The sequence below is a fragment of the Nerophis lumbriciformis genome, linkage group LG01, assembly GCF_033978685.3.
Source record: "Nerophis lumbriciformis linkage group LG01, RoL_Nlum_v2.1, whole genome shotgun sequence".
NCBI lineage: Eukaryota > Metazoa > Chordata > Actinopteri > Syngnathiformes > Syngnathidae > Nerophis > Nerophis lumbriciformis.
The window spans coordinates 74765001-74792428 of NC_084548.2; the positions used below are offsets into that span (position 1 = coordinate 74765001).

At 41.8% G+C, this 27428-nt stretch overlaps 1 protein-coding gene and 1 long non-coding RNA gene across 2 annotated transcripts in view; one reads left to right on the top strand and one right to left on the bottom strand.

Moving 5' to 3' along the window:
* Positions 1–25756, top strand: part of plxna2 (plexin A2) — a 665104-nt gene extending 639348 nt beyond the window's left edge. Inside the window, exons 28-32 of the mRNA XM_061925716.2 lie at positions 6232–6422; positions 14705–14907; positions 14979–15191; positions 18732–18882; positions 24170–25756. Coding sequence (XP_061781700.2) covers positions 6232–6422; positions 14705–14907; positions 14979–15191; positions 18732–18882; positions 24170–24265 — 854 coding nt within the window. The 3' untranslated portion in view covers positions 24266–25756. The remainder of the gene's footprint in view (positions 1–6231; positions 6423–14704; positions 14908–14978; positions 15192–18731; positions 18883–24169) is intronic.
* A 173-nt stretch (positions 25757–25929) lies between these two features.
* LOC133614504 (uncharacterized) lies at positions 25930–27181 on the bottom strand. The gene is made up of 3 exons (XR_009816588.1): positions 27098–27181; positions 27038–27067; positions 25930–26979 (listed from the first exon to the last, which is right to left on the bottom strand). It is a non-coding gene; the product is annotated as an uncharacterized lncRNA (long non-coding RNA).
* Positions 27182–27428: the final 247 nt, after the last annotated feature.

Sequence of the window (27428 nt, forward strand, 5' to 3'; positions counted from 1 at the left end):
ATATCATGCTATACTCATTAAAACATTATTATTCCAAGTCTACTATGCCCACCGTCCATCCATTTTCTACCGCTTGCCCCTCTTGGGGTGGCGGGGGGTGCTGGAGCCAATCCCAGCTGCACTTGGGCGGAAGGCGGGGTACACCCTGGACATGTCGCCACCTCATCGCAGGGCCAACACAGACAGACAGACAACATTCACACACGAGGGCTCATTTAGTGTTGCCAATCAACCTATCCCCAGGTGCATGTCTTTGGAGGTGGGAGGGGCCTATCCCCAGGTGCATGTCTTTGGAGGTGGGAGGGGCCTATCCCCAGGTACATGTCTTTGGAGGTGGGAGGAAGCTGGAGTACCTGGAGCATACTTGCCAACCTTGAGACCTCCAATTTCGGGAGATGGGGGGTGGGGGGTGGGTGCGGGGGGCGTGGTTAAGAGGGGAGGAGTATATTTACAGCTAGAATTCACCAACTCAAGTATTTCATAAACGCATATATATATATATATATATATATATATATGTATATATATATATATATATATATATATATATATATATCCATCCATCCATCCATCCATCCATTTACTACCGCTTATTCCCTTCGGGGTCGCGGGGATATATATATATATATATATATATATATATATATATATATAGATATATATATATAGATACATATATATATATATATATATATATATATATATATATATATATATATATATATATATATATATAGCTAGAATTCACTGAAAGTCAAAGATAGTGACAGAGAATAGAACAAGGATGGTCAATTCAACCCTTAACTCAACAATGAGTAGATGAGTGTTATGTGTGTGTATATGTGTAAATAAATGAACACTGAAATTCAAGTATTTCTTTTATTTATATATATATATATATATATATATATATATATATATATATATATATATATATATATATATATATATATATATATATATATATATATATATATATGTATGTGTGGGGAAAAAAATCACAAGACTACTTCATCTCTACAGGCCTGTTTCATGAGGGGGTTCCCTCAATCATCAGGAGATTTTAATGGGAGCATTCACATACCATGGTTTATATAGGGCACAGAGTGGGTGGGTATGGTATGGTATGTGAATGCTCCCATTAAAATCTCCTGATGATTGAGGGAACCCCCTCATGAAACAGGCCTGTAGAGATGAAGTAGTCTTGTGATTTTTTTCCCACACATACATATATTGCGCTCTACTACGGTATCGAGCACTATTTTTTGGATAACCTTATTAAGACATATATATATATATATATATATATATATATATATATATATATATATATATATAAGAAATAATTGACTTTCAGTGAATTCTAGCTATATATATATATATATATATATATATAAATAAAAGAAATACTTGAATTTCAGTGTTCATTTATTTACACATATACACACACATAACACTCATCTACTCATTGTTGAGTTAAGGGTTGAATTGTCCATCCTTGTTCTATTCTCTGTCACTATCTTTCTAACCATGCTGATGATGCATTGCTGTGTGGCACGCACAAAAGTGCTTTCATCAAATGCACTAGATGGCAGTATTGTCCTGTTTAAGAGTGTCACAACATTGCTGTTTATGGCAGACGAACTGCTTTACTGTAGACGTTCTTTATATTGTGGGAAAGCGGACTCAGGTCCGCATGGAGCTGGAGGGGGCGTGGCCTTCAGCTCCGCCTGAATTTCGGGAGATTTTCGGGAGAAAATTTGTCCCGGGAGGTTTTCGGGGGAGGCGCTGAATTTCGGGAGTCTCCCGGAAAATCCGGGAGGGTTGGCAAGTATGACCTGGGGGGAACCCACGCAGCCACGGGGAGAACATGCAAACTCCATACAGAAAGACCCTGGGATCGAACCCAGGACGTTCGTTCTGTGAGGCACACGCACTAACCCCTGTTCCACTGTGCTGCCCCCTATGCCCACCAGCTGACCAAAATTAACCTTGTAAAAAAAAAGGGAAAAAAAGGCTTCGCTACACTACTTGAAAAGTACCGTATTTTTCGGACTATAAGTCGCAGTTTTTTTCATAGTTTTTTTCATAGCTCCAGTGCGATTTATATGTTTTTTTCTTCTCTGCCGCTATTAGTCGCTTCCTTATCAACTCTGGAGTACCCGGAGGGAACCCACGCAGCCACAGGGAGAACATGCAAACTCCATACAGAAAGACCCTGGGATCGAACCCAGGACGTTCGTTCTGTGAGGCACACGCACTAACCCCTGTTCCACTGTGCTGCCCCCTATGCCCACCAGCTGACCAAAATTAACCTTGTAAAAAAAGGAAAAAAGGCTTCGCTACACTACTTGAAATGTACCGTATTTTTCGGACTATAAGTCGCGTTTTTTTTCATAGTTTTTTTCATAGCTCCAGTGCGATTTATATGTTTTTCTTCTTCTCTGCCGCTATTAGTCGCTTCCTTATCAACTCTGGAGTACCCGGAGGGAACCCACGCAGCCACGGGGAGAACATGCAAACTCCATACAGAAAGACCCTGGGATCGAACCCAGGACGTTCGTTCTGTGAGGCACACGCACTAACCCCTGTTCCACTGTGCTGCCCCCTATGCCCACCAGCTGACCAAAATTAACCTTGTAAAAAAAAAAAAAGGAAAAAAAGGCTTCGCTACACTACTTGAAATGTACCGTATTTTTCGGACTATAAGTCGCAGTTTTTTTCATAGTTTTTTTCATAGCTCCAGTGCGATTTATATGTTTTTTTCTTCTCTGCCGCTATTAGTCGCTTCCTTATCAACTCTGGAGTACCCGGAGGGAACCCACGCAGCCACAGGGAGAACATGCAAACTCCATACAGAAAGACCCTGGGTTCGAACCCAGGACGTTCGTTCTGTGAGGCACACGCACTAACCCCTGTTCCACTGTGCTGCCCCCTATGCCCACCAGCTGACCAAAATTAACCTTGTAAAAAAAGGGAAAAAAAGGCTTCGCTACACTACTTGAAATGTACCCTATTTTTCGGACTATAAGTCGCGTTTTTTTTCATAGTTTTTTTCATAGCTCCAGTGCGATTTATATGTTTTTCTTCTTCTCTGCCGCTATTAGTCGCTTCCTTATCAACTCTGGAGTACCCGGAGGGAACCCACGCAGCCACAGGGAGAACATGCAAACTCCATACAGAAAGACCCTGGGATCGAACCCAGGACGTTCGTTCTGTGAGGCACACGCACTAACCCCTGTTCCACTGTGCTGCCCCTTATGCCCACCAGCTGACCAAAATTAACCTTGTAAAAAAAAAAAGGAAAAAAAGGCTTCGCTACACTACTTGAAATGTACCGTATTTTTCGGACTATAAGTCGCGGTTTTTTTCATAGTTTTTTTCATAGCTCCAGTGCGATTTATATGTTTTTTTCTTCTCTGCCGCTATTAGTCGCTCCCTTATCAACTCTGGAGTACCCGGAGGGAACCCACGCAGCCACAGGGAGAACATGCAAACTCCATACAGAAAGACCCTGGGATCGAACCCAGGACGTTCGTTCTGTGAGGCACACGCACTAACCCCTGTTCCACTGTGCTGCCCCCTATGCCCACCAGCTGACCAAAATTAACCTTGTAAAAAAAAAAAAAAAAAGGAAAAAAAGGCTTCGCTACACTACTTGAAATGTACCGTATTTTTCGGATTATAAGTCGCAGTTTTTTTCATAGCTCCAGTGCGATTTATATGGTTTTTTTCTTCTCTGCCGCTATTAGTCGCTTCCTTATCAACTCTGGAGTACCCGGAGGGAACCCACGCAGCCACAGGGAGAACATGCAAACTCCATACAGAAAGACCCTGGGATCGAACCCAGGACGTTCGTTCTGTGAGGCACACGCACTAACCCCTGTTCCACTGTGCTGCCCACTATGCCCACCAGCTGACCAAAATTAACCTTGTAAAAAAAGGAAAAAAAAGGCTTCGCTACACTACTTGAAATGTACCGTATTTTTCGGACTATAAGTCGCGGTTTTTTTCATAGTTTTTTTCATAGCTCCAGTGCGATTTATATGTTTTTTTCCTTCTTTATTATGCATTTTCGGCAGGTGCGACTTATACTCGGGTGCGACTTATACTCCGAAAAATACGGTAGCCCTGATATCCACCCGTCAGTTCCAGACATCTGTTTTTTTCCCCAGCAAATATGCTGACCCAGCATGATGTTACACATTCAACCCTTCTTAAAGGGTCAAAAATCCAAAGAAAAAGCACAAATACATGAGTTAAGTGTGGAGTGATTTCATTCATGCCAGCTTGACTTTCCACTTTGTGTTGCTGTTGCTGTTGCGTGTGGTGTAGCAGGAGCAAGTGAAGTCAGCCGTGTTGTGTCGTTATTGGCAGACAACAATTTGTAGCTGCCTTTGAAGTCAGGTGAGGAAGATCTCCCTCATCTCCAACGGCGTGGAGATGCTCAGATCTCCCCGGTCCTCCAGGGGCCCAAGAGAGGCTTGGCTGCTTGCTTAATTAGCTGCGCGGTAGCGCTGAGGGACGAGGAGGCGGCGCTGAGGGACGAGGGAGACCTTTGGGGGGCTTCATTGTGGTTTTTGATGCTAGCGCGTTTTCAACACAGAGAAGGTGCGATCATGTTAGCAACATGTGTCAATCAATCAAAGTTTACTTATATAGCCATCAATCACCAGTGTCTCAAAGGGCTGCACAAGCCACGACAACATCCTCGGCTCAGATCCCACATCAGGGCAAGGAAAAACTCAACCCAATGGGCTATGGACGTGGAGTGGATCTAGATCATAGTGTGAGAGTCCAGTCCATAGAGGATCTAGTTAATAGTGTGAGAGTCCAGTCCATAGTGGAGCTAGTTAATAGTGTAATAGTCCAGTCCATAGTGGATCTAACATAATAGTGTGAGAGTCCAGTCCATAGTGGATCTAACATAATAGTGTGAGAGTCCAGTCCATAGTGGATCTAACATAATAGTGTGAGAGTCCAGTCCATAGTGGATCTAACATAATAGTGTGTGAGTCCAGTCCATAGTGGATCTAACATAATAGTGAGAGAGTCCAGTCCATAGTGGATCTAGCATAATAGTGAGAGTCCAGTCCATAGTGGATCTAACATAATAGTGAGAGTCCAGTCCATAGTGGATCTAACATAATAGTGTGAGAGTCCAGTCCATAGTGGATCTAACATAATAGTGTGAGAGTCCAGTCCATAGTGGATCTAACATGATAGTGTGAGAGTCCAGTCCATAGTGGATCTAACATATTAGTGAGAGTCCAGTCCATAGTGGATTTAGTTAATAGTGTGAGAGTCCAGTCCATAGATGGCCAGCAGGAGTGGATCTAGTTAATAGTGTAAGAGTCCAGTCCATAGTGGATCTAACATAATAGTGAGAGTCCAGTCCATAGTGGATCTAACATAATAGTGTGAGAGTCCAGTCCATAGTGGATCTAACATAATAGTAAGAGTCCAGTCCATAGTGGATCTAACATAATAGTGTGAGAGTCCAGTCCATAGTGGATCTAACATAATAGTGTGAGAGTCCAGTCCATAGTGGATCTAACATAATAGTGTAATAGTCCAGTCCATAGTGGATCTAACATAATAGTGAGAGTCCAGTCCATAGTGGGGCCAGCAGGAGATCATCTTGAGTGGAGACAGGTCAGCAGCACAGAGATGTCATCAACTGATGCACACATGAGTGTACGCAGGAGAGGGGAGCAGAGGAGAAAAGAAAAGAGACGGCAGATCAACTGGTCTAAAAAGGGGGTCTATTTAAAGGCTAGAGTATACAAATGAGTTTTAAGATGGGGACTTAAATGCTTCTACTGAGGTAGCATCTCTAACTGTTAGTGGGAGAACATTCCAGAGTACTGGAGCCCCAATAGAAGACGCTCTATAGCCCGCAGACTTTTGTTGGGCAATCACTAATAAGCCGGAGTTCTACTACGCTAGCAAGAATGTTAGCACCAACACAACAATGAGTGCAAAACTTGAAACCCCGCCAGGACACGATGAAACACAGAAGTGTGTAACTGTGAAAATGGTGTCACTGTTCTTAAACCCCAAAAGTTGTATTCACGTCAAATTTCAGGCTTCACAAAAAAAAACCATTGCAGCTTGAGAGTATTTACTCAATTTGGCACATGCCTTCATGTGTGTATCAACATTTATGGCCGCCATCAAGCAAATAGGTCCTAAGAAGTTCCTTTTGTTGTTGTTGTTGTCGCCGTCCAGACTCTTCGTTCCGCTACACCGGCAGTCCAGACAGCCTGCGGTCCCGCGCCCCCATGATCACGCCCGACCTCGAGAGCGGCGTGAAGGTGTGGCACTTGGTGAAGAACCACGAGCACGGAGACCAGAAGGAAGGAGACCGCGGCAGCAAGATGGTCTCTGAGATCTACCTGACCAGGCTTCTGGCCACCAAGGTCAGTCCACACTTTTACCATCAAACTACAAAGACCCACAGCTAACAGGCTAAATGATGCTCATTTATAGCGACTGAAATGTGGAAATCGAGCCAACAGTGGAATGAGATATGAAAAAGTGTTGGTTACATCGTTTTTATAGGTTTCATTTGAAGGAAAACAAGTTAAATTAAAGCTGCAAGCAGCGTTGGTCGGGCCCGCGTATTTGGCAGGTGCTAGTCCTAAGTGTCCCAATACTTTTGTCCAGTTTTAGTGCTCAGTGTCCCAATACTTTTGTCAAGTTGAAGTCCTAAGTGTCCCAATACTTTTGTGCAGTGTATGTGTCCCAATACTTTTGTCCAGTGGTAGTCCTAAGTGTCCCAATACTTTTGTCCAGTTTCCGTCATAAGTGTCCCAATACTTTTGTCCGGTGGTAGTCATAAGTGTCCCAATACTTATGTCCAGTGGTAGTCCTAAGTATCCCAATACTTTTGTCCAGTTTTATTCCTAAGTGTCCCAATACTTTTGTCCAGTTTCCGTCATAAGTGTCCCAATACTTTTGTCCAGTTTTAGTGCTCAGTGTCCCAATACTTTTGTCAAGTTGTAGTCCTAAGTGTTCTAATACTTTTGTCCAGTGGTAGTCCTAAGTATCCCAATACTTTTGTCCAGTTTTATTCCTAAGTGTCCCAATACTTTTGTCCAGTTTCCGTCATAAGTGTCCCAATACTTTTGTCCAGTTTTAGTGCTCAGTGTCCCAATACTTTTGTCAAGTTGTAGTCCTAAGTGTCCCAATACTTTTGTCCAATGGTAGTCCTAAGTATCCCAATACTTTTGTCCAGTTTTATTCCTAAGTGTCCCAATACTTTTGACCAGTTTCCGTCATAAGTGTCCCAATACTTTTGTCCAGTTTTAGTGCTCAGTGTCCCAATACTTTTGTCAAGTTGTAGTCCTAAGTGGCCCAGTACTTTTGTCCAGTGGTAGTCCTAAGTATCCCAATACTTTTGTCCAGTTTTATTCCTAAGTGTCCCAATACTTTTGTCCAGTTTCCGTCATAAGTGTCCCAATACTTTTGTCCAGTTTTAGTGCTCAGTGTCCCAATACTTTTGTCAAGTTGTAGTCCTAAGTGTCCCAATACTTTTGTCCAGTGGTAGTCCTAAGTATCCCAATACTTTTGTCCAGTTTTATTCCTAAGTGTCCCAATACTTTTGTCCAGTTTCCGTCATAAGTGTCCCAATACTTTTGTCCAGTTTTAGTGCTCAGTGTCCCAATACTTTTGTCAAGTTGTAGTCCTAAGTGTCCCAATACTTTTGTCCAGTGGTAGTCCTAAGTATCCCAATACTTTTGTCCAGTTTTATTCCTAAGTGTCCCAATACTTTTGTCCAGTTTCCGTCATAAGTGTCCCAATACTTTTGTCCAGTTTTAGTGCTCAGTGTCCCAATACTTTTGTCAAGTTGTAGTCCTAAGTGTCCCAATACTTTTGTCCAGTGGTAGTCCTAAGTATCCCAATACTTTTGTCCAGTTTTATTCCTAAGTGTCCCAATACTTTTGTCCAGTTTCCGTCATAAGTGTCCCAATACTTTTGTCCAGTTTTATTCCTAAGTGTCCCAATACTTTTGTCCAGTTTCCGTCATAAGTGTCCCAATACTTTTGTCCAGTTTTAGTCCTAAGTGTCCCAATACTTTTGTCAAGTTGTAGTCCTAAGTGTCCCAATACTTTTGTCCAGTGGTAGTCCTAAGTATCCCAATACTTTTGTCCAGTTTTATTCCTAAGTGTCCCAATACTTTTGTCCAGTTTCCGTCATAAGTGTCCCAATACTTTTGTCCGGTGGTAGTCTGAAGTGTCCCAATACTTTTGTCTAGTGTACCTACCTTTTCTGCATTGTGTAGGCACGCTGGTTTTTAAGCAGCCATCTTAAAAAAACAGCAGCGCAGCAGCATCAGCGCAGCGGTTCTTTGAAGGGTCATAAAATCAAAACCAGAGCAGTTAGAAAAACGCTGTTCTGTACTTTTATACACAAGGGTTCAATCTCTCTCCTGTGTTAGTTTGAAGCCGAAACGACAAACGCGCTCAGAGGAGATTTTGTTTTGAAGGGGGAATAGCAAACTTCCTGTTGATTTTTGCTGGGGGTTGTCAGTCTATGAAATGTAGGTCTAAGTAAGACCTACATAGAGGTTTTTGTTTCATGTCTCTCCGACCTTCCCAGTGGGAGTTACAGGCAGTTTTGTCATTTTTTTTCTTCCGAGGAGCAGTTTTTTCAGCGTTTTATTAGCGCAATTTTGAGATTTGGGGTTAGGTTTTTTTATTAGATCGCAATTTTTGCCAGTCCTGATGTGTGTGTTCAGTTCGGTGAGTTTTGAAGCATGTTAAGGGGGTCAAATTACAGCTCAAAGAGGCAAAAGTGACTGTTTTTAGTACTTTTTTTGTCTTGAAGGGGGAATTGCCAACTTCCTGTTGATTTCTGCCCAAGGATGTACAATTATGAAATCTAGGTCTAAGTCAGACCTACATAGAGAATTTTGTTTCATGCCTTTCCGACCTTCCTAGTGGGAGTTACAGGCAGTCTAGTTCTTTTTTTTCCTAGGGGGCGCTAATAAACTGTCTGCAATGTTTACGAAAAAACGTGGTTAGGTTTGTTGACGCATCCGATGTTATCAAAACGTACGGTCGAGTATGTTAGCTTTGTATAAGACGTGTATTCGTATACATTTAAGATATCTCAGTAAGTTAATCGAGGATGATAAACTGTCTGCAATGTTTACGAAAAAACGTGGTTAGGTTTGTTGACGCTTCCGATGTTTTCAAAACGTACGGTCGAGTATGTTAGCTTTGTATAAGACGTGTATTCGTATACATTTAAGATATTTCAGTAAGTTGATCGAGGATGATAAACTGTCTGCAATGTTTACGAAAAAACGTGGTTAGGTTTGTTGACGCATCCGATGTTTTAAAATGTACGGTCGAGTATGTTAGCTTTGTATAAGACGTGTATTCGTATACATTTAAGATATTTCAGTAAGTTAATCGAGGATGATAAACTGTCTGCAATGTTTACGAAAAAACGTGGTTAGGTTTGTTGACGCATCCGATGTTATCAAAACGTACGGTCGAGTATGTTAGCTTTGTATAAGACGTGTATTCGTATACATTTAAGATATTTCAGTAAGTTAATCGAGGATGATAAACTGTCTGCAATGTTTACGAAAAAACGTGGTTAGGTTTGTTGACGCATCCGATGTTTTCGAAATGTACGGTCGAGTATGTTAGCTTTGTATAAGACGTGTATTCGTATACATTTAAGATATTTCAGTAAGTTAATCGAGGATGATAAACTGTCTGCAATGTTTACGAAAAAACGTGGTTAGTTTTGTTGACGCATCCGATGTTTTAAAATGTACGGTCGAGGATGTTAGCTTTGCACGAGACGTGTATTCGTATACATTTAAGATATTTCAGTAAGTTAATCGAGGATGATAAACTGTCTGCAATGTTTACGAAAAAACGTGGTTAGGTTTGTTGACGCATCCGATGTTTTCAAAACGTACGGTCGAGGATGTTAGCTTTGTACAAGACGTGTATTCGTATACATTTGAGATATTTCAGTAAGTTAATCGAGGATGATAAACTGTCTGCAATGTTTACGAAAAAACGTGGTTAGGTTTGTTGACGCATCCGATGTTTTCGAAATGTACGGTCGAGTATGTTAGCTTTGTACAAGACATGTATTCGTATACATTTAAGATATTTCAGTAAGTTAATCGAGGATGATAAACTGTCTGCAATGTTTACGAAAAAACGTGGTTAGTTTTGTTGACGCATCCGATGTTTTAAAATGTACGGTCGAGGGTGTTAGCTTTGCATGAGACGTGTATTCGTTTACATTTGAGATATTTCAGTAAGTTAATCGAAGATGATAAACTGTCTGCAATGTTTACGAAAAAACGTGGTTAGGTTTGTTGACGCATCCGATGTTTTAAAATGTACGGTCGAGGATGTTAGCTTTGCACGAGACGTGTATTCGTATACATTTAAGATATTTCAGTAAGTTAATCGAGGATGATAAACTGTCTGCAATGTTTACGAAAAAACGTGGTTAGGTTTGTTGACGCATCCGATGTTTTCAAAACGTACGGTCGAGGATGTTAGCTTTGTACAAGACGTGTATTCGTATACATTTGAGATATTTCAGTAAGTTAATCGAGGATGATAAACTGTCTGCAATGTTTACGAAAAAACGTGGTTAGGTTTGTTGACGCATCCGATGTTTTCGAAATGTACAGTCGAGGATGTTAGCTTTGTACAAGACATGTATTCGTATACATTTAAGATATTTCAGTAAGTTAATCGAGGATGATAAACTGTCTGCAATGTTTACGAAAAAACGTGGTTAGGTTTGTTGACGCATCCGATGTTTTCGAAATGTACGGTCGAGCATGTTAGCTTTGCATGAGATGTGTATTCGTATACATTTAAGATATTTCAGTAAGTTAATCGAGGATAATAAACTGTCTGCAATGTTTACGAAAAAACTTGGTTAGGTTTGTTGATGCGTCCGATGTTTTCAAAACGTACGGTCGAGGATGTTAGCTTTGCATAAGACGTGTATTCGTATACATTTAAGATATTTCAGTAAGTTAATCGAGGATGATAAACTGTCTGCAATGTTTACGAAAAAACGTGGTTAGGTTTGTTGACGCATCCGATGTTTTCGAAATGTACGGTCGAGCATGTTAGCTTTGCATGAGATGTGTATTCGTATACATTTAAGATATTTCAGTAAGTTAATCGAGGATAATAAACTGTCTGCAATGTTTACGAAAAAACGTGGTTAGGTTTGTTGACGCGTCCGATGTTTTCAAAACGTACGGTCGAGGATGTTAGCTTTGCATAAGACGTGTATTCGTATACATTTAAGATATTTCAGTAAGTTAATCGAGGATGATAAACTGTCTGCAATGTTTACGAAAAAACGTGGTTAGGTTTGTTGACGCATCCGATGTTTTCGAAATGTACGGTCGAGCATGTTAGCTTTGCATGAGATGTGTATTCGTATACATTTAAGATATTTCAGTAAGTTAATCGAGGATAATAAACTGTCTGCAATGTTTACGAAAAACGTGGTTAGGTTTGTTGACGCATCCGATGTTTTCGAAATGTACGGTCGAGCATGTTAGCTTTGCATGAGATGTGTATTCGTATACATTTAAGATATTTCAGTAAGTTAATCGAGGATAATAAACTGTCTGCAATGTTTACGAAAAAACGTGGTTAGGTTTGTTGACGCATCCGATGTTTTCGAAACGTACGGTCGAGTATGTTAGCTTTGCATGAGACGTGTATTCGTATACATTTAAGATATTTCAGTAAGTTAATCGAAGATGATAAACTGTCTGCAATGTTTACGAAAAAACGTGGTTAGGTTTGTTGACGCATCCGATGTTTTCGAAATGTACGGTCGAGCATGTTAGCTTTGCATGAGATGTGTATTCGTATACATTTAAGATATTTCAGTAAGTTAATCGAGGATAATAAACTGTCTGCAATGTTTACGAAAAAACGTGGTTAGGTTTGTTGACGCATCCGATGTTTTCGAAACGTACGGTCGAGTATGTTAGCTTTGCATGAGACGTGTATTCGTATACATTTAAGATATTTCAGTAAGTTAATCGAAGATGATAAACTGTCTGCAATGTTTACGAAAAAACGTGGTTACGTTTGTTGACGCATCCGATGTTTTCAAAACGTACGGTCGAGTATGTTAGCTTTGTATAAGACGTGTATTCGTATACATTTAAGATATTTCAGTAAGTTAATCGAGGATGATAAACTGTCTGCAATGTTTACGAAAAAACGTGGTTAGGTTTGTTGACGCATCCGATGTTTTCGAAATGTACGGTCGAGCATGTTAGCTTTGCATGAGATGTGTATTCGTATACATTTAAGATATTTCAGTAAGTTAATCGAGGATAATAAACTGTCTGCAATGTTTACGAAAAAACTTGGTTAGGTTTGTTGACGCGTCCGATGTTTTCAAAACGTACGGTCGAGGATGTTAGCTTTGCATAAGACGTGTATTCGTATACATTTAAGATATTTCAGTAAGTTAATCGAGGATGATAAACTGTCTGCAATGTTTACGAAAAAACGTGGTTAGGTTTGTTGACGCATCCGATGTTTTCGAAATGTACGGTCGAGCATGTTAGCTTTGCATGAGATGTGTATTCGTATACATTTAAGATATTTCAGTAAGTTAATCGAGGATAATAAACTGTCTGCAATGTTTACGAAAAAACGTGGTTAGGTTTGTTGACGCGTCCGATGTTTTCAAAACGTACGGTCGAGGATGTTAGCTTTGCATAAGACGTGTATTCGTATACATTTAAGATATTTCAGTAAGTTAATCGAGGATGATAAACTGTCTGCAATGTTTACGAAAAAACGTGGTTAGGTTTGTTGACGCATCCGATGTTTTCGAAATGTACGGTCGAGCATGTTAGCTTTGCATGAGATGTGTATTCGTATACATTTAAGATATTTCAGTAAGTTAATCGAGGATAATAAACTGTCTGCAATGTTTACGAAAAACGTGGTTAGGTTTGTTGACGCATCCGATGTTTTCGAAATGTACGGTCGAGCATGTTAGCTTTGCATGAGATGTGTATTCGTATACATTTAAGATATTTCAGTAAGTTAATCGAGGATGATAAACTGTCTGCAATGTTTACGAAAAAACGTGGTTAGGTTTGTTGACGCATCCGATGTTTTCGAAATGTACGGTCGAGCATGTTAGCTTTGCATGAGATGTGTATTCGTATACATTTAAGATATTTCAGTAAGTTAATCGAGGATAATAAACTGTCTGCAATGTTTACGAAAAAACGTGGTTAGGTTTGTTGACGCATCCGATGTTTTCGAAACGTACGGTCGAGTATGTTAGCTTTGCATGAGACGTGTATTCGTATACATTTAAGATATTTCAGTAAGTTAATCGAAGATGATAAACTGTCTGCAATGTTTACGAAAAAACGTGGTTACGTTTGTTGACGCATCCGATGTTTTCAAAACGTACGGTCGAGTATGTTAGCTTTGTATAAGACGTGTATTCGTATACATTTAAGATATTTCAGTAAGTTAATCGAGGATGATAAACTGTCTGCAATGTTTACGAAAAAACGTGGTTAGGTTTGTTGACGCATCCGATGTTTTCGAAACGTACGGTCGAGTATGTTAGCTTTGCATGAGACGTGTATTCGTATACATTTAAGATATTTCAGTAAGTTAATCGAGGATGATAAACTGTCTGCAATGTTTACGAAAAAACGTGGTTAGGTTTGTTGACGCATCCGATGTTTTCGAAATGTACGGTCGAGTATGTTAGCTTTGCATGAGACATATATTCGTATACATTTAAGATATTTCAGTAAGTTGTTCGTGGATAAAAAACTGTCTGCAATGTTTACGAAAAAACATGGTTAGGTTTGTTGACGCATCCGATGTTTTCGAAATGTACGGTCGAGGATGTTAGCTTTGCATGAGACGTGTATTCGTATACATTTAAGATATTTCAGTAAGTTGATCGAGGATAATAAACTGTCTGCAATGTTTACGAAAAACGTGGTTATGTTTGACGCATCCGATGTTTTCAAAACGTACGGTCGAGGATGTTAGCTTTGTACAAGACGTGTATTGGTATACATTTGAGATATTTCAGTAAGTTAATCGAGGATGATAAACTGTCTGCAATGTTTACGAAAAAACGTTACGTTTGTTGACGCATCCGATGTTTTCGAAACGTACGGTCGAGTATGTTAGCTTTGCATGAGACGTGTATTCGTATACATTTAAGATATTTCAGTAAGTTAATCGAGGATGATAAACTGTCTGCAATGTTTACGAAAAAACGTGGTTAGGTTTTTTGACGCATCCGATGTTTTCGAAACGTACGGTCGAGTATGTTAGCTTTGTATAAGACGTGTATTCGTATACATTTAAGATATTTCAGTAAGTTAATCGAAGATGATAAACTGTCTGCAATGTTTACGAAAAAACGTGGTTAGGTTTGTTGACGAGTACAACACCTCCGATATTTACGAAACATTGTGCATGTTAGCTTTGCAGAAGAACGTGTTTTCAGAGCCGATTTATAAGATAATTGAGTATGTTCACAGAAGACAAACTGTTCATGTTAATGAAAGAAGTAGGTTATGTACGTTGTCGACTACAACCCCTCTGATGTTTATGACATTTTCTTGACTAAAAATGTACAAAACTTTCTTCAGTCTTTGCGTAAAGTAACCCCCCCCCAGGTTGTGAATGGTACGTACTTCCCGTCTGCTCAGGGAACACTCCAAAAGTTCGTGGACGACCTTTTCGAGACGTTGTTCAGCACGGTGCACCGAGGCAGCGCCTTGCCGCTGGCCATCAAGTACATGTTCGACTTCCTGGACGAGCAGGCCGACAAGCACGACATCCACGACATGGACGTGCGTCACACGTGGAAGAGCAACTGGTAAGAGGCGAGAGTGCGTCCGTCCCCCCCCCCCCCCCACTGACGCCCTCCTCGCCTTTTGTCCTTGCCAGCCTGCCGCTGCGTTTCTGGGTGAACGTGATCAAGAACCCTCAGTTTGTGTTCGACATCCACAAGAGCAGCATCACGGACGCCTGCCTGTCCGTGGTGGCCCAGACCTTCATGGACTCCTGCTCCACCTCCGAGCACCGCCTGGGCAAAGACTCGCCGTCCAACAAGCTGCTCTACGCTAAAGACATCCCCAACTACAAGAGCTGGGTGGAAAGGTCAGACCCTCCTTCAATCTCTTGGCCACATCATCTTATTGTCATCCTCACCTCGTGCCGAGCGATAAATCCAAGCCTACCTCACTCGGCACAGGCTTCACTACGCGTCTTTAAAAAGTCTATTTATTTCAATTCAATGATCCTCTCTATTGCAAAGTTCATGCAACAAGAGATTAGGGTTGTACGGTATACTAATGAATCATATTCCGTACTATACCGCCTCTAAAAAGTACCTTGTCTCCATGGTGACAAATAAAGTAAGTTTCTTACATGTACCATTATCAATCAATCAATCAATCAATCAATGTTTATTTATATCGTCCTAAATCACAAGTGTCTCAAAGGGCTGCACAAGCCACAACGACATCCTCGGTACAGAGCCCACATAAGGGCAAGGAAAAACTCACCCCAGTGGGACGTCGATGTGAATGACTATGAGAAACCTTGGAGAGGACCGCATGGATGTCGAGTGGGTCTGACATAATAGTGTGAGAGTCCAGTCCATAGTGGATCCAACATAATAGTGTGAGAGTCCAGTCCATAGTGGATCTAACATAATAGTGTGAGAGTCCAGTCCATAGTGGATCCAACATAATAGTGTGAGAGTCCAGTCCATAGTGGATCTAACATAATAGTGTGAGAGTCCAGTCCATAGTGGATCTAACATAATAGTGTGAGAGTCCAGTCCATAGTGGATCTAACATAATAGTGTGAGAGTCCAGTCCATAGTGGATCTAACATAATAGTGTGAGAGTCCAGTCCATAGTGGATCTAACATAATAGTGTGAGAGTCCAGTCCATAGTGGATCTAACATAATAGTGTGAGAGTCCAGTCCATAGTGGATCCAACATAATAGTGTGAGAGTCCAGTCCATAGTGGATCTAACATAATAGTGTGAGAGTCCAGTCCATAGTGGATCTAACATAATAGTGAGAGTCCAGTCCATAGTGGATCTAACATAATAGTGTGAGAGTCCAGTCCATAGTGGATCTAACATAATAGTGAGAGTCCAGTCCATAGTGGATCTAACATAATAGTGTGAGAGTCCAGTCCATAGTGGATCTAACATAATAGTGTGAGAGTCCAGTCCATAGTGGATCTAACATAATAGTGTGAGAGTCCAGTCCAGAGTGGATCTAACATAATAGTGTGAGAGTCCAGTCCATAGTGGATCTAACATAATAGTAAGAGTCCAGTCCATGGTGGATCTAACATAATAGTGAGAGTCCAGTCCATAGTGGATCCAACATAATAGTGTGAGAGTCCAGTCCATAGTGGATCTAACATAATAGTGTGAGAGTCCAGTCCAGAGTGGATCCAACATAATAGTGTGAGAGTCCAGTCCATAGTGGATCTAACATAATAGTGTGAGAGTCCAGTCCATAGTGGATCTAACATAATAGTGTGAGAGTCCAGTCCATAGTGGAGCTAACATAATAGTGTGAGAGTCCAGTCCATAGTGGATCTAACATAATAGTGTGAGAGTCCAGTCCATAGTGGATCCAACATAATAGTGAGAGTCCAGTCCATAGTGGATCTAACATAATAGTGAGAGTCCAGTCCATAGTGGATCTAACATAATAGTGTGAGAGTCCAGTCCATAGTGGATCTAACATAATAGTGTGAGAGTCCAGTCCATAGTGGATCTAACATAATAGTGAGAGTCCAGTCCATAGTGGATCTAACATAATAGTGAGAGTCCAGTCCATAGTGGATCTAACATAATAGTGTGAGAGTCCAGTCCATAGTGGATCCAACATAATAGTGTGAGAGTCCAGTCCATAGTGGATCTAACATAATAGTGTGAGAGTCCAGTCCATAGTGGATCTAACATAATAGTGAGAGTCCAGTCCATAGTGGATCCAACATAATAGTGTTTTTTTTTGCGGTTCCCTCTATTTAGAAAAGTATCGAAATACATTATTGATATCGGGACAACACTACAAGAGACTTGCCAATATGCTCACACTTTTTTACCCTCAGGACTTGGGGTGACCCGATACTGATATCAGTCCGATATCAGCAAGAACGTATCGGATGGTATAAACGCTGCGATACAAGCAGTCTGTGTCCAAAGCTGGACACACAGTTAACAGCTCAATGTCCTCCAAGTCATTTACAAAAGGTCACCGTGGTAGGCGAGCAGCTACACAACAGCCAAGCACACGATAGCACACAAGCTAGACGGACGTAATACGTGTCGTTAATTGAACAATAAAACAAACAAGTATCAAATCATTCACATTACTTACACATACAAAGTCTCCAAGGCAGAAGCGCATTGAAAAGTGTCCAGTAACAAATGTGTCCGCATCATGAGTCGAACTCCATTAATTATCATGGACATCAGATGTCACAAAAGAAGTAATTACCACCCCGACTTAATTAAAGACAGCGTGAGTCCATTCCAAATGGTTGACATTGAATAGGTTAGTGTTTTTCATGTCTCTGTTTTACTCGTTTTACTTGATCAAACCTTTTCTAACAATCAACACTACGTAATAATAAAAGCAGGTATGACTCCTGCGGATATCGTATCAACCAACACGCGGGAATCCAGTATCGCAAGTGACAAGCGTGCGTCAGGGCACCCCGAATCGTGACTCCGCATATTTTCCCTAACTTTATTCATAAATACCTCATGAAGATGTATTAAACGTAAACATGCCACACTCAATGGAAGGCTTCGCTACACGTCCTAAAGTAAAGCCCTGCCAACGATCCGTCAGCCAGTCACAGTGCATCTGGAAAGTCGTTTCCATATTTTGTTATCTCACAGATTCGTTCCAAAATGGAGTAAATAAATATTTTTGTCCTCAAAATTCTACACTCAATAACATAGTCAATTTTTTTTTTTTTCCAGATACATTCAAACTAAAAAAATCACATGTACATAAGTATTCACAGCCTTTGCTCAATATTTTGTTGATAAGAATAAGCGAAACTGCCCAAAGATTTGTGTGCCAAGCTTGTGGCATGGTAGTCTGTGGAACGCTCTCCCTGACCACCTGAGGGCACCACAGACTGTGGATGCTTTTTAAAAAAAGGCTTAAAAGCCCTTCTTTTTAAAAAGCCTTTTTAAAAAAAAATGCATACTATTTATAGCTATTTGGCTGTTCTAGTTTTTATTTTTATTTATTTCTTTATTATCTATTTCTTTATTTTTGAATACACTGTAGCACTTTGAGATTGTTTACTCAATATAAAGTGCTTTTTACAAATAAATAAAAATAAAATAAAAATATTGTTATTATTCAAAAAGACTTGAGGCTGTAATTGATTTTTTTTTTTTAGTTTTAATACATTTGAAAAGTTAAAAAAAAAAAAATGTTCACATTGTCATCATGTGTAGAATTTTGAGGACAAAAATGAATGTTGTTCCATTTCGGAGTAAGGCTGTAAGATAGCAAAAACATGAATAGTTTCCGGATGCACTGTAGCGTTCCCAGGTCCCACTCTTTAAGTACGACGTATATTTCAGCGACGTATCGAACCTTGTCGACGCGAGCGATGACGAGGCGATGTCCGCTGTCCCGCAGGTACTACGCCGACATCAACCGACTGCCGGCCATCAGCGACCAGGACATGAACGCCTACCTGGCGGAGCAGGCCCGGCTGCACTCCAGCGAGTTCAACATGCTGAGCGCCCTCAACGAGATCTACTCCTACATCAGCAAGTACAGCGAGGAGGTGAGTGTTGTATTGGCGCCCTCTGCTGGTGGCCGACCAGTAGTGGAAGTCATTAAGGGGGGGGCAACAAAACAATACATATTAGCTTTGGTGATGAAGTAATATCCAATAATATGTCATTAATAATGAATTCATTTAATGGGACCAATAAAAGATGACAAAATAGCCCCCCGGGTCGCATTTTGGACGCCAATTTAAAAAGTGGTCTTTTAAGCAAGAGTGACGTTTTCATACAGAGTGCAGATGTTTTGGAGTTAAAATGATACATTTTGCTTTAGGTTGAGATATGTTATTGAAAATTCCGCCCAAAATATATATTTTATTTATGTCAATTGTTTGTATTTGTATACATGATCGAAGTGCATGAATACATCTATTGTACCTTTTATTTATGTTCTGTTTTAACAATGTGATGCATCTAAACGCATGTATCGCATTGTTTTTATTTGATATCAGTGTACAAAACATTTCTCATGGATTTTCTCTACGATAAAAAGTACTAATAATACAAAATATTCTGAATATTTGTATGATATATGTATTTTATATATCTATGCATAATAGTTTGTATTGTTTGTTTGATAGTGTATTCAATATTTTTGTGTATATATATATATATCCATATCTATAGACGTATACATATATGTATATATCTGTAAATATGTACATTTGTCTATAGACATATACATGTGTGTGTGTGTATATATATATATATACACACACACACATACATATTTATATATATATACACACATACATATACATATATACATATACATATATATATATATATATATATATATATATGTATATATCAGTGACGTCATCATGGAAAGAAAAAAAATGTAAAAAGAAAAAAAAATATATTGTTAAATGTATCCAGTGATTATACTATAAAGTTATTTTCCATTTAACTTCACCAGTTTTAGATTATTTGTATTCAAAATCGCTGAATTTTCACATTTGCCGTTCAAATACTGAGAAGAGACGGTGCGGTGAACAGCAGCCAGTTGAGGCACGTCACTCAGTGCCTCAACATGGATTGCGCAATGACTCGGCTAACTGCTGGCCTGCTGTGCAGTGAGACCGTATTGCTGTATGAATTATATTATACATTTCCATAGTTTAGTTAGCTGAGGTATATAATGTACAGTGTATTTTGTCAACAACTGTATGTGTGTAACGTATTTCTTGTGCTGAGCGATCATAAAACGGCTGCAAAAGACGCACTGTGTGAGGCTCGCCTCCTGCACCCCCGCCGTAGAATTGTTATATCAACTAAAGCCCACACTTAAACTTTCCACGTGCAAGATTGAATCTATTTTAAAAAAATTATTTCATAAGAAGCCAAAAAATGCAAAAACAATAATGTTGGTGTTGGAGGAGTTGTGAATGACTGCAGGGACACAACATTAGGTACACCTGCAGACTGCAGGTGTACCTAATTCACAACTCCTCCAACACGAACATTATTGTTTTTGCACTTTTTGGCTTCTTATTAAATAACTTTTGTAACCTATTTTCCTGGGCTTTCCTCTTTGTGATGTTAAGTTCCTGTTATGCGCTGTTATACAGTATATGCCTTGAGCTCTTATTTTGAAGGCGCTAAGAGCGGAAGTGATGTCACGTCGCGGAGGTTTTTGAAAGAAGGTAAATAAAGTGGTCCTCGTGTAAACTGGAGCCTCCGTGTTTGTTATTTTGTAGTTTCATACAGTATAGGCCACATTTATAAACCCTCGGTTACACTTTTTTAAATAGATTCAATCTTGCACGTGGAAAGTTGAAGTGAGGGCTTTAGTTGCGGCGCATGGACTTCATTTATAAGTAAAGGTAAGACCATAATAACGTTTTTTTTTATTAAATGTGCTTTTTTGTGTGCTACAGTTTGTATGTGTAAAGTTAAAGTTAAGTTCAAGTAGCAATGATTGTCACACACACACTAGGTGTGGTGAAATTTGTCCTCTGCATTTGACCCATCCCCTTGATCACCCCCTGGGAGGTGAGGGGAGCAGTGGGCAGCAGCGGCGCCGCGCCCGGGAATAATTTTTGGTGATTTAACCCCCAATTCCAAGCCTTGATGCTGAGTGCCAAGCAGGGAAGAATGCTGGTATGAGCTTTTAAACATAACCCGTTAACTGCTGCCAATCAAATGGTGAATAAGATACTCTTTAGGGTTCATATGTTTGTAAATCTGACTGTGATGAAGTCAGTGCCTCACCAGCCATCAACCTCACTGCACGTCACTGATATATATATATATACATACACATACATACATACATATATATGTATATATATATATATATATATATATATATATATATATATATTAGAGATGCGCGGATAGGCAATTATTTCATCCGCAACCGCATGATAAAAGTCGTCAACCATCCGCATCCACCTGAATTAACATTTAATCAACACCACACCCGCCCGTTGTTATATATCTAATATAGACGATGCAAGGCATTAGTGAGGTTATAAAGCTTTTGCCTGTTAAAGAAAGGAGACTGATCCAATGCAGCAATCATCTGGGAGCCGCGCTGAGCGCACCTCCAAGCGCGTGGAGGTGCGCTGTCCCTCGCACCTGGGCTTGCGCCCGAGGCCTCAGCGCGCACCGCGGCGCCCATCCTACTCGTCGCGGCCTAGCCCTCGCGGCTCTCGCTGCCGGCGACGGCCGGGTATGGGCCCGACGCTCCAGCGCCATCCATTTTCAGGGCTAGTTGATTCGGCAGGTGGGTTGTTACACACTCCTTAGCGGGTTCCAACTTCCATGGCCACCGTCCTGCTGTCTATATCAACCAACACCTTTTCTGGGGTCTGATGAGCGTCGGCATCGGGCGTCTTAATGCGGCGTTCGGTTCATCCCGCAGCGCCAGTTCTGCTTGCCCCACCCCTTTCGTGAGCGCACTGCGCGCGGAGTGACCCCTGTTACGCGCTCCCGGCAATGGGGGTGGCGGGCAGGTAAGCTGCGCGGGCGGAGCGCGCGGAGTGACCCCTGTTACGAGCCCCCGGCCACGGGGGTGGCGGGCAGGTAAGCTGCTTACCTGCTGCGCGTGACGCCGGCCGTGGCGAAGGCGGACGAGGCGGGGTGTCGGTGCGGTGGTGACCCTGGACGTGCGTCGGGCCCTTCTCGCGGATCACCTCAGCTACGGCTCCCGGTGGGGCCCTCTCGGGGGAAGGGGCCTCGGTCCCGGACCCCGGCGAGGCGTCCCTTCTCCGCTCCGTAAAAGTGTCCATCTCTTTTTTTTTCCTTCTTCTGTTGTGGCATATGCTGCAGGTGCCTGCTCGTTTTTCGTATGTGGGTAACAACATTTAACTATGTATATATATTTACCAATTGGTTTAACTGCCACCCGCCTGAATCTATTTAAAATCTAATTTTTTTTTATTTCAACCGCCCGACCCGACCCGCGGATAAAATCTTTTTTTTTTTTTATTTCAACCGCCCGAACCGCGGATAATCCGCGGTTCGGGCGGTTGTGTCCGCAAACCGCGCATCTCAAATATATATATATATATATATTTATATGTCTTAATAAGGTTATCCAAAAAATAGTGCTCGATACCGTAGTAGAGCGCAATATATGTATGTGTGGGAAAAAAAATCACAAGACTATTTCATCTCTACAGGCCTGTTTCATGAGGGGGGGTACCCTCAATCATCAGGAGATTTTAATGGGAGCATTCGCATACCATGGTTTATATAGGGCACAGAGTGGGTGGGTACAGGCTGGCCTAGGGGCGTGGTGATTGGCTCATGTGTTACCTAGGAGGTGTTTCCGTCTATGGCGGCATGTTGTTACAATTTCGCTGCGCTTGTTGAGGGATGACAGGTCTGGACGGTAAATAATAAACAGTTTCTCTTTCAAGCATAGGTTGCATCTTTTATTACCACTATTGTAAGGTGTGCTGGATGCAAGAATTTTCCATGTTAAGCATTGGTATACAACTGATGTTTGTAAGCACCCCCCGTTGAGAGGGCAATCAGGTTTCTTTCGACAGTTACATCCTTTGTTGGTTTTGGAGTCGCTTTGTCTGGGGGTCGACGGCTCATTTGCAATTGTTTTGTTGTGGTTTGAGATGATTTGTCGTATATCATCAGTTGTATACCAATCTAAGGTAATACGCAAGGACATTAACACATCCGACACATATGTAGGATTAACCGAGGGAGAATTCAAAACCAGATGGAACAATCACAAGGCTTCTTTCAGGAACAAAAACCTGCGAAATACCACAGAACTCAGCAAACACATTTGGGACCTCAAAGACAATAATGTTGAATATTCAATAACATGGCAAATTCTTGCATCCAGCACACCTTACAATAGTGGTAATAAAAGATGCAACCTATGCTTGAAAGAGAAACTGTTTATTATTTACCGTCCAGACCTGTCATCCCTCAACAAGCGCAGCGAAATTGTAACAACATGCCGCCATAGACGGAAACACCTCCTAGGTAACACATGAGCCAATCACCACGCCCCTAGGCCAGCCTGTACCCACCCACTCTGTGCCCTATATAAACCATGGTATGCGAATGCTCCCATTAAAATCTCCTGATGATTGAGGGTACCCCCCCTCATGAAACAGGCCTGTAGAGATGAAATAGTCTTGTGATTTTTTTTCCCACACATACATATATATATATTTATATATATATATATATATATATATATATCACACATTTTTATGCGTAATATTTTGTATTGTTAGTTTGATATTCATGTTTTCAATATTTTAATGAATTTTTTCTACAATAAAACATACAAACAATAATACACAATGTTACAAATATTCTATATTATGAATATTGTTTATCCCTTTGGGGAAACAATACAAAAAAACGTCACTTATTTTTGTATGTTATATTAAAAGGAAACAGGAAATGTGAGTAAATATAACACATCCTTACTAACCCTGAGGGCAACAAATAGTATGAATGAAAATGTTTATTTTTCAAAAACATTTTTGATATAATCTCATTTTAAAGTCCATTGTTGTCAATATTGGGTGATCTTATTGTTGTGATCGCCCGCCCAAGTTGCCACATATGCCTCATCAAGAGCTCCATGGCTCCCCCTGGTGGTGAAGAAAGGCTTTGAACGCCACCTGCTCAGACGTGATTCCTCCTGACAGGCAGCAGGAAGATGAGAGCTGGTCTGCAGCCCTCCTTTGAACCCTTTGAACGCCGCGGTTCCTCGGGGGATCAAACGCCGAAGGCTGACAGACAAATATTCTCCGCTCGCCACTTTCATGACCCCGTTTTGTTTTTTGTCCTCAGATCACGGCGGCCTTGGAGCAGGACGACCACGCCAGGAAGCAGCGTCTGGCCTACAAGGTGGAGCAGCTCATCGGCGCCATGTCCCTGGAGAGTTGAGGACCGCTTTGGATCCTTTGCGGCTCTCGCGAGACGGGGACGAGTCCGAGTCCCGGACTTGGTCCGTCGTGGGCACAGGCGGTTGTGAGGACGCCTCAGCATGGAAGGACCCACTTATTTATTGATGTTGTTTTCCAGGACTTTGGTGTGCGTGTGTGTGGGACTCAACTCTGCTGCATTCAGATTTTATTTTTATACTCGGACCTTTTGGGAACTGATCCACAACCACTGAGGATTCTGGCACTCTCCTCGGAATGAGTCCACCGGTTCTTGTAGCAGCGTCCATGGAGTGAATGTAGAAAAACGTTTTCCAAACGGAGCTCGCCAAGAGCTTCCCAGACCTCAAAAGCACCAAAATCCTTGGTTTTCCTGCATTCCTTCCTTCGCGTCTTCGTGTGCTTCGCTTGCCGTCCGCTCATCAGCCGCGCGCTTTAAGTGCGTCTTAGTGGACTTTGACTTGAGTGCCAAAATCGGTTTATGCTTTACAAAGTAGAGCGTCGAGCACCAGACATCGACGGTCGCCTCGTTGCGAGAGAGCTTTCCCCTTAGTCGCGAGATAGAGTTTGTCCTTCTGAGCGTTCCAGTAGCGTTTTAGCGTAAGATGTCGTCGAGCAGGTGGGAACACGTCCAAAACTGCAGTTCTTGTCCGGCCTTCTTCAGGACTTACGGAGCTTAAAGGACTCCAACTGAGAACTGGGAGGACCAAGCAAGTCCAAGTACCAAAAGAGATAGGACATCATGGCTAACCCTGTTTTTACCCCCAACCTTAAACCAGCCAACCATAACGCTTAACCCAAGCCTTAAACCGAGCTCTAACCCCGAGCCCCAACTCCAGCTCAATTCCTAATTTAAGCCCTAACCTAAGTCCTAACCCGATATTAGCCGCATCCCATCTTTTCAGTCCCTCGACCTACAGATGGACAACTACCCGGGGGTTAACTTCCGCCAGGCACAGGCCAGCCTCCAAAAAACCAGGGTCGATGTGGAGAGTGCGGTCTTGTCCTTCGGCCTGAACAACCGTGAGTGGCGACCACAGTCAAGCAGCTCCTTAAAGGCTGTCAGGACATCCAAGACCACCTTGGCCCAGGTGTCCCTCTGATGGATTTTTCAGATTCCTTCCCTGTGGAACAGAAAAACCATCTCAGGCAGCTGAATCAAATCCTTAGGGACCACTACATCCCGGTCCTCCACAGCCAGGATTTTGAGGGACAGCATCCATTGGACGGATGACACGGCCAGGAAAATGCTAAACCACTGGCTTCGGCATTTAAACCTGCCGTCCCCAAAATGTGGGCCTCACAATTGTCCCTCTTCAACAAAGGCCTCAATTTGGTTCCTTCTACCAACCTCAGTCAGGTGAACTATGACCTCCAGCAATATCACAGGAGCGTCAAGGTCTTTTCACCCCCCCATGTCCGACTGGGAGCCCTCCCCTGGACTGTTCAGTGTTTCCCCCAGAAAATTTGTTAGTTAAGGTGGTGACTCTCCAGGGGGAGGAGACCAGGGAAGGGGGTGGGTGGGCGTAAGGATCGGTGTAACTCGGCCTGTCGCCATCAAGTCTCCACCTCGTCGCTGCCACCACAGCCAAGGGGGGCAATAGACTACAGACTGCGGTGAAGTAGGCCGGCTCCGTCGCGTGAAGAAGGTTGTGTTTTCCGCTCTATTTGCTGACTGACGATATATATCTCGATATTTTTTCCGTAAAGTAAAAACAAAACAGTCCTAGTTACCTGAGATACAAAGTACGTCATTATTATTACTTAGTAATTAACTAAGTCCAAATAATGGCTTACAAAGTCAAATTAATGACTTAATGTAAGTAAGCGTGGGGCCACATGCTGACATGTTCAACTCATCATGCTTAATTTATTACAGCATTTGGGAAGCCTGTAGTAGATTTGTATTATGTAAATGTTATATTTTTATCAACGTGATAGCAGGGACCCTGCCATTCAAAACTAAGCTGCTACATTACTAATGATTAATGTAAATATAGCTGAAAAAAATAGTACAATAGCAATAGGAGAGACTATTCATCCCTGAACACCATTGAGTTCTTGTAGGCTTAATGATGCACTTACATTATTATATCAACTATCAGAGACAGAAACTCTTCATTTAACATAATGTCCTTTTTTGCTGCTTCAACACAGAAAAAGGTAAAGTGAAATAACTTAGCTGTTAACTGTAGGTCAACCATGCTTGTCTTTCTCTCAGACAGACACACACAGCACAGTGAGCTAACGTTACGCTAAAAGCTAAGTAGCCTTCACCTCAAGGACTGAGAGCGAGCTGAGCTGCCGCTTATGTTTCTAGAACGTCAACGGGCTCATTGTGATGTTACTCGTAGTTGACTTGGAAGTGTCTCTCCTCTCTGCCTGTCTAAGCACTGTTACCTGCGCTCTGAATACGCACTGCTGATTGGCTGTTACCGCTTTGCGTGTAACCAATCAGATGGTTCTGTGGGTGGGACAATGCTGGGTGCTGCAGAGAAGTACTGACAGAGGCAGAACTAAACGGAGAGCTTGTTAAGACTTTAGTTTAGGCGGTGGCTCTTTGTTGTCAAGGCGGTCGCCTTAACAACAAATTCCAGGCGATGGTCCAGGCTGATGAGATCCCCTCGCTCGGGGTCGGGCTGCGTACCTGCCGTCGTGCCCAACCCTAACTTTAGCCCTAACCCTTACCTCAGTCCTAACCCTAACTTTAGCTTTAACCTCAGTCCTAACCAACTTTAGCCCTGACGGCAATCCTAACTCTAACTTTAGCTCTAACCTCAGTCCTAACCCTAACTTTTGCCCTAACCTCAGTCTTAACCCTAACTTTTCCCCAAACCTCAGTCCTAACCCGATATTAGCCGCATCCCATCTTTTCAGTCCCTCGACCTACAGATGGACAACTACCCGGGGGTTAACTGCCGCCATCCTCCAAAAAACCAGGGTCGATGTGGAGAGTGTGGTCTTGTCCTCCGGCCTGAACAACCGTGAGCGGAACACCAAGGCGACCACAGTCAAGCAGCTCCAAAAAGGCTGTCAGGACATCCAAGGCCACCTTGGCCCAGGTGTCCCTCTGATGGATTTTTGAGATTCCTTGCCTGTGGAACAGAAAAACCATCTCAGGCAGCTGAATCAAATCCTTAGGGACCACTACATCCCGGTCCTCCACA